General features: G+C 41.2%; 1 protein-coding gene across 1 annotated transcript; it reads left to right on the plus strand.

The window, feature by feature from the left end:
* The first annotated feature begins 7,284 nt into the window (after positions 1-7,284).
* On the plus strand, positions 7,285-8,097 carry LOC108360827 (uncharacterized). The gene has a single exon (XM_017613269.1). It carries the CDS (start codon positions 7,285-7,287, stop codon positions 8,095-8,097), a length of 813 nt encoding a protein of 270 aa, XP_017468758.1.
* Positions 8,098-12,243: the final 4,146 nt, after the last annotated feature.

Consider the following 12,243-nt stretch of genomic DNA (forward strand, 5'->3'; position numbering starts at 1 on the left):
TTGCTTTTCCACAATAAATTTCCATTTAAAAAAAATGGCCTCGAGCTCAATATAAACTGTTGAATAACATTATTATAAGGCAAAAAAAAAAAAATAACAAAAACAAATAACTTAAGGACGAGCACACCTAAAAGTTAAACATTCTAAAAATAGAATTATTAGCAAAAACCAACAATACCAACAACCACATGATCAAGTGAATTGCAGCGGAATAGCTGCGCTTGATTGTGTTGGCATAAAAAAATGAAAATAGTAGAGAAAGGCAAACGATAATTTACAACGCGTACTTAGCACGGTGCATAGGCAACTTGCTGCGTCAGTGGGATCGTCGGTTCGAATCCTACTGAAAGAAGTCTGATGAGGAAATGTGGTGATTTCCGAAATAGCTATCACTTCTACCATTTTTTCAAATTATTGTTGCTTTTCCACAATAAATTTTCATTTAAAAAATGGCCTCGAGCTCAATATAAATTGTTGAATATAATAAATTGAAATTGAATATTAGGAAGTAACTTATGTACTTCTTTGGTTATTATAAAAAGCTGACAACATTTATTGGACAAGATCTTTTAATTTAGTTGAAAAATACGTTATGTACCTAATACAAACTTCTGTACAAGTCGTTAGAGCAGTCGAAAATACATACATATATTATCATAATAATGTAAACCATCCAAAATGTATGTACATTTGCATGAAAATTTGGCCAACTAACTTATGACAAACCGAAAGTTGTACTGGGTGGCGCCTAATGAGCTATATAGTTTGAATTCTTTATAACAGTTTTTTTGTTTACTCTTTGCCAACGGGATCCACGCCTGGAAATGACCTGCCTGCAGCGTTGCCGAAAGCTTTTGCTGAAAAATAGTCATTTTACCTTGAAAAAATCGTAATTTTGGCCAAAAAAACCTCAAATTTTTGGTTATAATACTGGGTGGCGCCGAATGAGCTATATGGTTTGAATTCTTTTTAAAAGTTTTCTTTGGGGATATTTGAAAGAAAGAGTGTACGTTAACAAACCAAGAACCATTCTCCAACTCCAAACCAACATTCGAAATGAAATCATGGCCATTACACCCGAAATTCTGCGAAAAGTTATGAAAAATATGCTAAAAAGAGCACGTATGTGCGAAGCAGAAAATTGACATCACTTACAGGATATCATTTTCAAGGCTAATTGCAAAAAACTCCCCAATAAAATACTGTGTTAAAAAAAAAAATAATAATTATAATAATCGCATAAATAAAGAGTTATTAACCATATAGCTCATTCGGCGCCACCCTGTATAAAGAGGAGCACAGAGGAGGGCTTGTTTTTTCTTTATCTTGATACAATAATATTGGAACTACAAAATAGTCATATTTTCAAACCTTGCAATCGCTTGCACTTTTTTTAAATCTTCGGCGAAAATGTTTTTTAATAAATAAAATCTTTCCTTTTAAACGAGATGTAACTTAAAGGAAATTATCTTCAACTCCCCTTTTCGGTTGTAAACGTAATATAGAAAAACAAATAAAAGCAAATAAGGGTAACTGAAATTAAATGAGATTATAATCTCCAAGAAATGCACGTTTGATCAAATGACTTTATTTTATCGAATTTTTTTTTTTTAATAATTTACTTACTTTGGTAACGTCATACGTTAAAAGTACCCATCATTTCTGGATAATTTTCTTGTTTTGTCATGACTTACATATTTTACTGTAAATATGAGTGATGGTTTATTGTTTTTGCTCATGTCAGAAATTTGATTTAAGTGGCACTAAAATTGAGTTCTGAACCATAGTGCGTTATGAAAAAAGCATCATTCAAGCATTCAAAGCATTGATTCAAAAAAATTTGGTGCTTTCAGTGTGGTAAAACGCTTTTTCAACAAATTTTTGGTGCTTTTTGAAATACACAAGTTGGCAACACGGGCGTGAGTAGTTCCGCTAGCGTGGTGAAGTCCCGACGCCGAATGTATAATAAGTAGTCGGGGTGGCTCTTCAGGAAAATTCTTTCCAAACACTGCTCCCTGCTGTATCCGGCGTCTCTCATCAGGTTTTGTATCGCGATCACGTAGTCCTTATACTTCTCCGGTGGGTACTGTCTTCTCTGCCGTATGTCGTCCTCGAGGCGTTCGAAATACCGGGCTGGCCGAAAGAAACGTAGAGCGGTGCCGCACAGTAACTCCGGCATGGTTTTTGGCAGGAGGTCTTCGTTCGAGGCATACACCTCTGCCAGCTACTACAATCGCTCTACAAAAGCTAGCGGGTCTCGTCCACCGTCATATTTCATTGACCACTTCCTTACCTGGTCGATGATAGGTGCAACCTTTGAGTCGGTACCTAGTTTTCAGGGTTGGCTGTACCTGCGCTCGGCCTGGCGGTTGCTGGTGCGTTGGAGGCTGGTGTGATAGAAGCTGGTGCTGGTGTAGCGGTACTGCCAACTATCTCTGAGTCATGTTTTCCATACGAGTAGTCGTACTTCCCTTACGTTCATCTGGTGATACTGGCGTCTTCTGCTCATCCTCGTCTTCCGAGGCAGCCTCGCTGTCTCTGTTGGTTATTTCCATTGCCTGGAATTTGGCGTGGATCTCCAGATCGGAGAGCGCCTTGGCCGCCAATGCCGTTATATGCTTGCGTATTTCTTGCGTTGTACGCGCGCATTCAAACCCCAATGCCTGTGCAATGGACACTAGTAGCTCCTTGTGTATATCATCCAGCCACGCGGTGTTGACTAGCTCTGCCATTTTATTCGTCTAAATTTTCTTTGCACGTGTACGATTTGCCGATTTGTGGTTTCGGGGCTCTGGTGAATCGTACTTTATTAGATTATTCTCTTACTTACTATCAAACATATAACAAAATAACAACTGGAAATATTCAGTAGCGTCACTTGCAGTGGCTAAGTAATGGTTTCTTGTTCCGTTACGAGCCCGTTAGGCTGTAGGGGCGTGGCTTTAGTACTGGTGGGCAGCGCACTGCTGATGCCGATGAGTGGCGCGCTGCTAACGTCTATAAGTGGTGCTCTGACCGCGTCGGTATGTAGCGCTCTTGAATGTGAGTTTCGCTCTGGTCGTGCCGGTAAGTGGCGCTCTAACAACGTCGGTGAGTAGCGCTCTGGTGACGCCGGTATGTGGCGCTCTCGCAATGTCGTAGAGTAGCGCTCTAGTCGCGTCGATGAGTTGTGCTGTGACGTTGTTGACAAATGGTGCTCTGATCCCGTTCTGAGGTCGATGGCTAGTCGCGCTCTTGGCCGCGTTGATGAGAGGTGCTCAGTTAACGTCGTTGAGTAATGCTCGAGTCGCGCTGATGAGTGGCGCTCTGGAGGCGTCAGAGACCAACGGCCTTATTGGCCCTGCTGATGGCGCTCGTCTGGCGGCAGTAAGTAGCGCTCTTGTTGGCATCCCTCTGCTGACGGCGGTAAGTGGCGCTCTTGTTGGCCCTGTTGACGGCGAGCGGTGATCAAATCCGGTTTGGTGCTCCCTACTTCCGGGCGGTGATGTCTTGTGGTGTGATCAACGACGCCAAGCAATCCCTCCGTTCGGTCGTAGTTATTTAGCTCCCAACTCGTACTTACGGCTCCCTATTACTGAGTGGGGATGTCTTGTATTGTATCAACGACGCGCAAGCAATCGCTCCTTTCAGTCGCAGGTGTTCAAACGCGACCACAGCTCCGTGCTGACTGACTCTCTTTTGGCTGTGTTGTATCTTTAATAGGCTATGTGCTTGATGTTGCGTGGTCGCGCAGCTACATGTTGATTTGTGATGTTGCGTTGTCATGGCAACGAAGGCTGTCGGGTGTTGCTAGTTGCTTTTATGGCGGGTATTTGTGTGGGCCAAAATCCTCTGGGATATTTGGTCCTCACAATATATGGTTACGTACAAGTACATGGGTTGGCAAAATAGGCACAAACATAATAATAATAATAATAGATTGGCGCTTACACATATGTTAGTATTTGGCCGAGGTTTTCCTCCGATTTATCGTGTGCTCCTTGATGTTATCACACAAAGGGGAGGGACCTGCAGTTTACGCTAACTCCGAACGACAATTGTATTTTTATGAGAAGATGTTTTTCACGGCACAAATACACTCGGAGGTTTGCCATTGCCTGCCGAGGGGCGACCGCTGTTTAAAAAAACCTTTTTGTTAAAGTTTTTTTGCGATGTTGCTTTGATCAGGGCTTGAACCCAGGCGCTTCGAAGTGGAAGCGCGCACTGCCTACCACTACACCACAGCGGTACAAACATATATAAAATGCTGTATAAATAAATGTATATCAAATTGTGAGTATATAAGAGCATTGGACGGCAGCCGCTCTTGAGCGACACCAGTTTCTTACCACGAACATTTAAGTGGTGGCCAGATCTTTTGAATTCTGAACACTAAGGAATTGCATATTAAACAAACGAAAACAGTTTCCTATTAGTTTTAAGATCTAAGAAAGCCGAAAAAATATAGTATGGTATATTTGTACATGCTTTGTCAGGTTTCACATAACCAGGATGAGTAACCTTGATGACAGCGCAAGTAATGACTTTCAACCCTCCAACTCTGCATCCCTTTTGCAGTAGTTCAGAGAGAGTTCTGAATTTTGTAGGGCGGAACTAGCGATTGGCCAGACTGTCTCTAAATTTTTCTGCAGGGTACATACATACATATGTGTACTTTCAACCAAAATAAAATCGTAAACTACTTCTGTTTAACCTATTTACCGTATTCACTTTTGACGAATTCAAAGGTAAAACAGATGAATCCGCAGATACAGTTTTTGAAGTCTTAATGCGGAAATACAGATTTAATTGAAAAAGTCAGAAAACAAAAGTTGTGACGGTGTTTTAAAATTTTGGGAGAAAGCTAAAATTTTCCACTTCTTAGAATGCTTTCAAGACAAGTTTTAAACATACCAGCTATTAAGCAACTATTAAAAGATTTTTTTCTGCGTCATGCAGAATTCTAGATGAAAGACGTACACGATTGGTGAAAACCTTGACAAAATAATATTTTTAAACAAAAATATAAGATAATGTCATTTTAAAATTATATTGGATGAATATTAATGAGAATTCTTTTCTATGAAATTTGTAAAAAAAAAATAATGGTGCGTTCATGCCAGGCAAGGTGTTTGGCACATCTTTTGTTACAATGCCTGTGCGATAAAGACTATTTATATGAAATGATATTTATACATATAATTAAAGTCTCAAATTGAAAAAAAGTGTCAGTAAAGAAGCGTTCGTGAACGTGATTGGAAAAAATAAAACAGATGTTAGTGTGGGTGATTTACAAAACCATCAACGTGAGCGTGCGTGAACGTGAGCCAAAATCACTCATGCGCCCATCTCTAAAATGGACCACACTAAATGCTCCTTTTCATATAAAAACTCGTACGTGTCCCACCCGTGACAAACGTTATCCCACCCGTGACAGAGGAATCTCGTTTTTTTTTTTTTAATACAGCAATAATTTTTTTGTAGTTTTTGCTTTGCATGAATTCGTGGTTCTTTGCTTTATTATAAGACATCAGGTTCACACAGAAAAGTGAAAAAATTAGCAGATATATCTTCTCCAAAAAACAAATTCTATTTTTCCCCCACATGTGAGAGAAGAAATAAATTTTTTCTATATAAAAGTAAGCTGAAATTTTTTTCGTATTTTGTAATAACTGATATAATAGTCAAATAGGTGTAGTTTTATCAAAATGTAGAATTGTTGAGTACTTTATAATTGAATTTAAACATGAAAGTCCCACCCGTGACGTTAGAATCGCCCATATGTATATGCACGTTTACATGCAAGTAGGCTAATTCCATGATTCATGATAGTGGCATTAGAGTTTTGACACTGCCTAACGAAAGGTTTCACACACACAGCGTATTGCAACTAAGGATGTTTCGAATGTCATATATTTCACATTCGCGAATTCGAATGCGAATGCGAATTTCAAGTGAGAATGCGAATGTTAGGAATAAAAAGCTATAATCACCCTAGTCATCGTTTTCATTACTTTAAAATTTTGTAAATTTCTAAAACATTGAACGAGTGCTTAACCTACATATACAGTGTTTTAAGGGGCATATTATATCTCAAAAAAGTAATTTCACTGCCTTTTCTCCCACAAGGCGATTTCTTCGAAGCTTGTATATAAGGCTTGCTGCACTGAACAATAGCTTACTTGGAACGCTGGCCGGTGGACAGGGTTGTCGTTTTGATCCATATACTTCAAATGTGATACGTGTTTGTGCAAATTTTTGAAAGATACTGTAGAGTTAATACTATTTACTATTGTACTTTGTTCATTTTTGTACTTTGTTATTTTTGAAATTATTGAATTAAGTTCTTTTTCAATTAATGTAAATCAAAAAGAAAATTTTTGATACTTCAGAATTTTGTTTTCTTTGAAACTTAAAATACAATAAATTTAAATTAAAATTTTGTGAAAATGAAATTCTTTTAACTACACCACAATTGGCGATCCTGCCAGGAGCAATATAAGAAGTTCATTGAAATCTATCATTTTTGCACCTTCCGTTGTGAATATCAATGCAATTATTTTTGTATAATCATCATTTCGAGTTCCTTGGAGACGCAAATAATTCAAGACTTAATTCATTTTTTCATCTAAACGCAATATTGCATTGATCAAACTAATATAAATGCAGCAGATTATCATTATATATCACGTCGGTCCTCCAGAAGTAGTCTCAGTTTAACCAAGATCTACAGCAACAACAGCGGCACAGTGAGCACAAATGCAGCATAAGTAACAACAAAAACTCACTTAAAATATCAGAGGCGTCAATATCATACGAACAGTCAATCAAACCATCAACTGAGTGTCAAGTTGTATGCGCGCCCACAGCGTCTATTCGTCAAGGCATTCATTTACAAAGATAACAGTAGTTCGGATATACGCATATAACTAATTACAACCGCGTCGCAACAAATTGGTCACAATTTCTCAGCTGCCATAAGGCAACAACTCAAACATTTAAAAAATTGCAAGTAAAATATATGAAATATAAGATATACATATATATATATATGTAGGGACCAACCCTAACACTTGTCGCAGTAGTAAGTGGCAACACCAAAAGCCGCAGTAGACGAACAGAGCTGTTTGACATTCGTTTGTACTAACTGAAACCAACTTCATTCATTCAACGTATTTTCTAGCGACGCTAGTAAAGTCAGAATTTTCCGTGTATTAAAGCAACTTATATTTGTTTAATTTCTAAGTTAATAAAGACATATAGAAGTAACGATTCTATAACTGGTGACCCCACTAAGAACATAATATGGTGAACGTAGGTGAAGATAGGTACGAAGACGCTATCACTTCTTTCCACATGGCACGGCTCTCCATCAAACCGCCACCGTTCTGGAAGCCTGATCCACGCTTGTGGTTCGCACAGGTGGAGGCGCAGTTTGTGCGAGCAGGTATTACGGCCGATGAGACGAAGTACTACACAATTGTAGCTGAAATTGATTCAGCAGTTCTCACTCACGCTACCGACATAATTTCATCACCACCTGTTAGTGGCAAGTACGACGCACTAAAGCAAAGACTGATTACTGAATTCGGCGAGTCGAACGAAAAAAGGCTCAAACGCTTATTTGAAGGCTGCGAATTGGGCGAGAAGAAACCCACTACTTTGCTTCGTGACATGAAAGACTTAGCAAGTCAGCGAGTCGATAAAGACGTTTTGAAATCATTGTGGCTGCGACGTTTGCCTGTGCAAGTGCAGCAAATTTTATCAACGCTCGAGGGTGATATCGAAGCTTTGGCTAAGAAAGCCGATAATATCATGGAGATTTCAACGACAAATGGTAACATAGAGGTCGTCGGTGTACCCAGCGAGGATTCATCACCTGCTATTGCGGATTTGATAAGCAGGCTCGATCGCCTCGAACGTGGCAGCAATAACGGCAAGGTCAGGGAGGAACGGAACCGCAGCAATGCAGTTTCGGGTACAACGTCATCTACCAGTTCGCGCAGGACGACAACTCAACCAGCACACGACACTTGTTGGTATCACCGCACTTTTGGTGAAAATGCAACACGATGCCGGCAGCCATGTGCTTTCGGTCAGAAACGTTCGGAAAACTAATCAGTCCTCCGTTCAAAGCGGCTCCTGCGGAGGCTGATAATAACTGCAGCCGCCTTTATGTCCGAGATAGGACATCTTCACTAAAATTTCTTGTAGACACCGGTGCGGAGATATCAGTGGTACCCAAAAGTTGTAACGACAAGCGATCGAGGGCGACTATGAGGCTGGTAGCTGCAAACAACACGCAAATTAGTACCTACGGTACTAAGCGTATGGTGTTGGACCTAGGTTTGCGGAAACAATTTTCGTGGTTGTTTGTAATTGCTGACGTAGGGTACCCTATATTGGGTGCTGATTTTTTAAAACATTTCGAGATTCTGGTGGACATGAAGAGTAAGGCGATTATTGATAGAACAACGAGCGTACGATCGATTTGTCAAATCATGAAACTACCTTATAGCGTCATCTCGTTAAGAGGGGTAAGTTTATTTCAGCAGATATTAGCGCAATACCCCGACCTCACCAACGATTCACCCCGGGCGGACAGAACTTCGACAGCCGTTCGACATTTCATTGAGACGAGAGGGGCCCCTGTGGTACAAAAAGTGCGCCGACTCTCCCCCGAGAAGCTCGCACTTGCAAAAGAGGAATTCGAGTATTTATTAGAACGAGGAATTTGCCAACGCTCGAAGGGCCAATGGGCTAGTCCTTTGCATATGGTGCAGAAAGCGAATGGAAAGTGGCGGCCTTGCGGCGATTATAGCCGGTTGAATGCGAAGACCTTGCCAGACAATTATCCGGTCCGCCATATTCAAGATTTCGGAGGGGACTTGTATGGAAAAACTATTTTTTCTGTAATTGACTGTAAAAAGGCTTACCACCAAATCCCTGTACACCCAGCAGATGTTCCGAAAACCGCCATCCTCACCCCATTCGGCTTGTTGGAATTCAGGTATAAGACGTTCGGGCTTAGGAACGCAGCACAAACGTTCCAGCGTTTCATTGATGAAACAGTAATGGGATTGCCGTTCGCCTTCCCTTACCTCGATGATGTCCTCGTCGCCTCCACGTCACCGGAGGAGCACGCGACACATCTCCGTCAGCTTTTTGATCGCTACCGAGAAAAGGGCTTAATTATCAACAGTGAGAAATGTCAGCTCGGCCGGGAGGAGGTAGAGTTTCTGGGACATCTAGTCTCATGCAAAGGCATTAAACCGCTGCCTCAGAAAGTAAGGGGCATCATATCATTGAAGAAACCGAAGGAAGTTCATGAGCTGAGGAGATTTTTAGGGGCCGTCAACTTTTACAGACGTTTATTACCGCACGCTGCCGCCATCGAAGCGCCACTTCAGCGACTCATGGGCCCTTGCAAGAAACACGACAGGACAGTTATTGCCTGGACAGTAGAGGCGACGGAGGCTTTTGAAAATCTTAAGAGGCAATTGGCGGAGGCTGCATTGTTAGCTTTTCCGATGAAGGGCGCGACAATCGCTCTCATGACCGACGCTTCGGATATCGCTGTAGGTGCCGTTCTTCAGCAACGAGTGAACAATGTTTGGGTGCCGTTGGGTTTCTACTCCCAGAAGTTTACACCAACTGAGAAACGGTATAGCACATATGACCGAGAGTTACTTGCCATATATAAATCTGTGCGGCATTTCCGTTATTTTTTGGAAGGAACAATTTTCACAATACTTACAGATCACAAGCCGCTCACGCATGCTCTCGATCAAAAGTGGGAAAAACTATCCCCACGGCAAACTCGCCAATTGAATTTTATTAGCCAGTTTTCGTCCGATATACGGCACATCAGCGGAGCTGAGAACCTCGTAGCCGACATGTTATCAAGAATCGAAACGTTTCGCTACCATCGCCGATAGACTTGCAGCAGCTGCACGAAGAGCAGAATAGAAGCGACGAGTTGAGAAGCCTGTTAAATGGTCAGCCCACTTCGTTACACCTGGTCAAAAGCCAAGTTCCGGGTAAGAGCGTACAGATCATTTGCGATAACTCAACGGGGACGCTTCGTACATACGTTCCAGACGTTTTGCGATAGGTGGTGTTCAATGCGGTCCATGGTTTAGCACATCCTGGTGCGAAGGCAACAATAAGGCTTATTTCAAAGAGCTTCGTTTGGAAAGGGTTAAGCAGCGATGTACGAGCACGGGTGCGTAGTTGCACAGCATGCCAGCGTTGATAGCGCGTCACACGAAAGGGGAACTACAGCAATTTTCGGTCCCCGGGAAGCGTTTTGAACATGTTAATGTGGACATCGTCGGCCCGTTTGCCCCTTCGCGCGGATACACATACTGCTTAACTTGTGTCGACCGTTTTTCACGATGGTTAGAGGTTATCCCTATAGCGGACATGACCGCTGAGACAGTGGCAAGAGAGCTTTTAAACGGTTGAATAAGCCGTTTTGGGACGCCAAAGTACATTACTACAGATCAGGGGCGTCAGTTCGAGAGTGCGCTGTTCAAACAAGTAGCCAAGCTATTAGGCGTCAAACACATCCATACAACCAGCTACCACCCTCAAGCTAATGGGTTGGTGGAGAGATGGCATCGTGTGTTGAAAGCCGCCCTCAGATGTCACGCGGCAGACGCCAACTGGGTCGACGTCCTACCCATCGTGCTTTTAGGCTTACGAACGGCCGTGAAAGAGGACTTGGGCGTATCCGTAGCAGAGATGCTCTACGGACAACCTATCCGGTTACCCAGCGACTTCCTGGAGGCCGATGACAACACGCCTGTAGATGAGCAGAGTTTCCTGCGGGATTTGCGACAGCATTTCGAAATGGCTAGGCCAACGCCAACTTCACAGCATGGAGAGCATGCCGTTTTCGTGCCAAAAGACCTGAGATTCTGCAGTCACGTGTTTTTACGTGATGACACTATCCGTAAGCCTTTGAAATCGCCGTACGAGGGGCCGTACCTAGTAGTTAACAGGTACCCCAAGACGTATACAATATTGATTGGATCAAGACAAGTGACGGTGTCCATTGATAGACTTAAGCCGGCTTACTTCCCCAGGGAAGAGTTAGCAGCGATACATCACCAACATACACAGTTAACCTGTTTACGTTTCTCCGGTGCTAAGTCTGGAAGGGGGTGGTGTAGGGACCAACCCTAACACTTGTCGCAGTAGTAAGTGGCAACACCAAAAGCCGCAGTAGACGAACAGAGCTGTTTGACATTCGTTTGTACTAACTGAAACCAACTAGAACTAGTAAAGTCAGAATTTTCCGTGTATTAAAGCAACTTATATTTGTTTAATTTCTAAGTTAATAAAGACATATAGAGGTAACGATTCTATATATATATATATGTTAAAATGAATTTAATAAATATCTTATATTTCATATATTTTACTTTAAATTTTTTAAATGTTTGAATTGTTGCCTAAATTTATATTTGACTGTGCTGTTCATTAAGCAGCATATTAACCATTTCAGATCTTTGATAATTGTTTTGACTATAATTTAGTACAATTTTAATATATTATTATTATATCATATATTTGAAATATTTTGTTAGTTGTAAACACCTCTTTTTAGAGATTTTTGTTTGAAATTATCATTATGTTCCGTTCACCACACCCAGACACACATACAACTACACGAACAAATAGTTTACACGATTCGCTTATTGATTTACAAAAAAACATACATCCGGAAGAACTTACAAATCCATACGCAACGTCTGACAATCGGATAGCCAAGTATCCCATCAAATTTAAAGTAGGTAAAACTGAATTCGATTTTTTAGTAAAAACAGGGATTTGTAGACCATCAAATTCATCCGTGGCATCTCCACTTCATTTAGTACCAAAGAAAGAAGTTAATGACTGGCGTCCTTGTGGTGATTTTAGAAGACTTAATACTGTGACTGTACCGGATCGTTATCCTTTGCCTCATATTCACGATTTTAATATGAATCTTAGGAATAAAAATATATTTTCAAAACTTTATTTAGTTAGAGCGTATCACCAAATTCCAATGGCAGAAGAAGACATTTTTAAAACGGCGATTACTACTCCTTTCGGTATGTTTGAGTTCACCCGAATGCCTTTCGGGCTGAGGAACTCAGCGCAAACGTTTCAGAGATTCATCAACGAAGTAGTAGGTAAATTAGATTTTGTTTTCGCGTATATTGATGATCTACTGGTTGCAAGTGAGAGTGAAGAACAACATTTAAAGGATCTACG

The sequence above is a fragment of the Rhagoletis zephyria genome, unplaced genomic scaffold, assembly GCF_001687245.7.
Source record: "Rhagoletis zephyria isolate East Lansing unplaced genomic scaffold, Rhagoletis_zephyria_1.1 Rzeph_scaffold_00637, whole genome shotgun sequence".
Classification (NCBI taxonomy): domain Eukaryota; kingdom Metazoa; phylum Arthropoda; class Insecta; order Diptera; family Tephritidae; genus Rhagoletis; species Rhagoletis zephyria.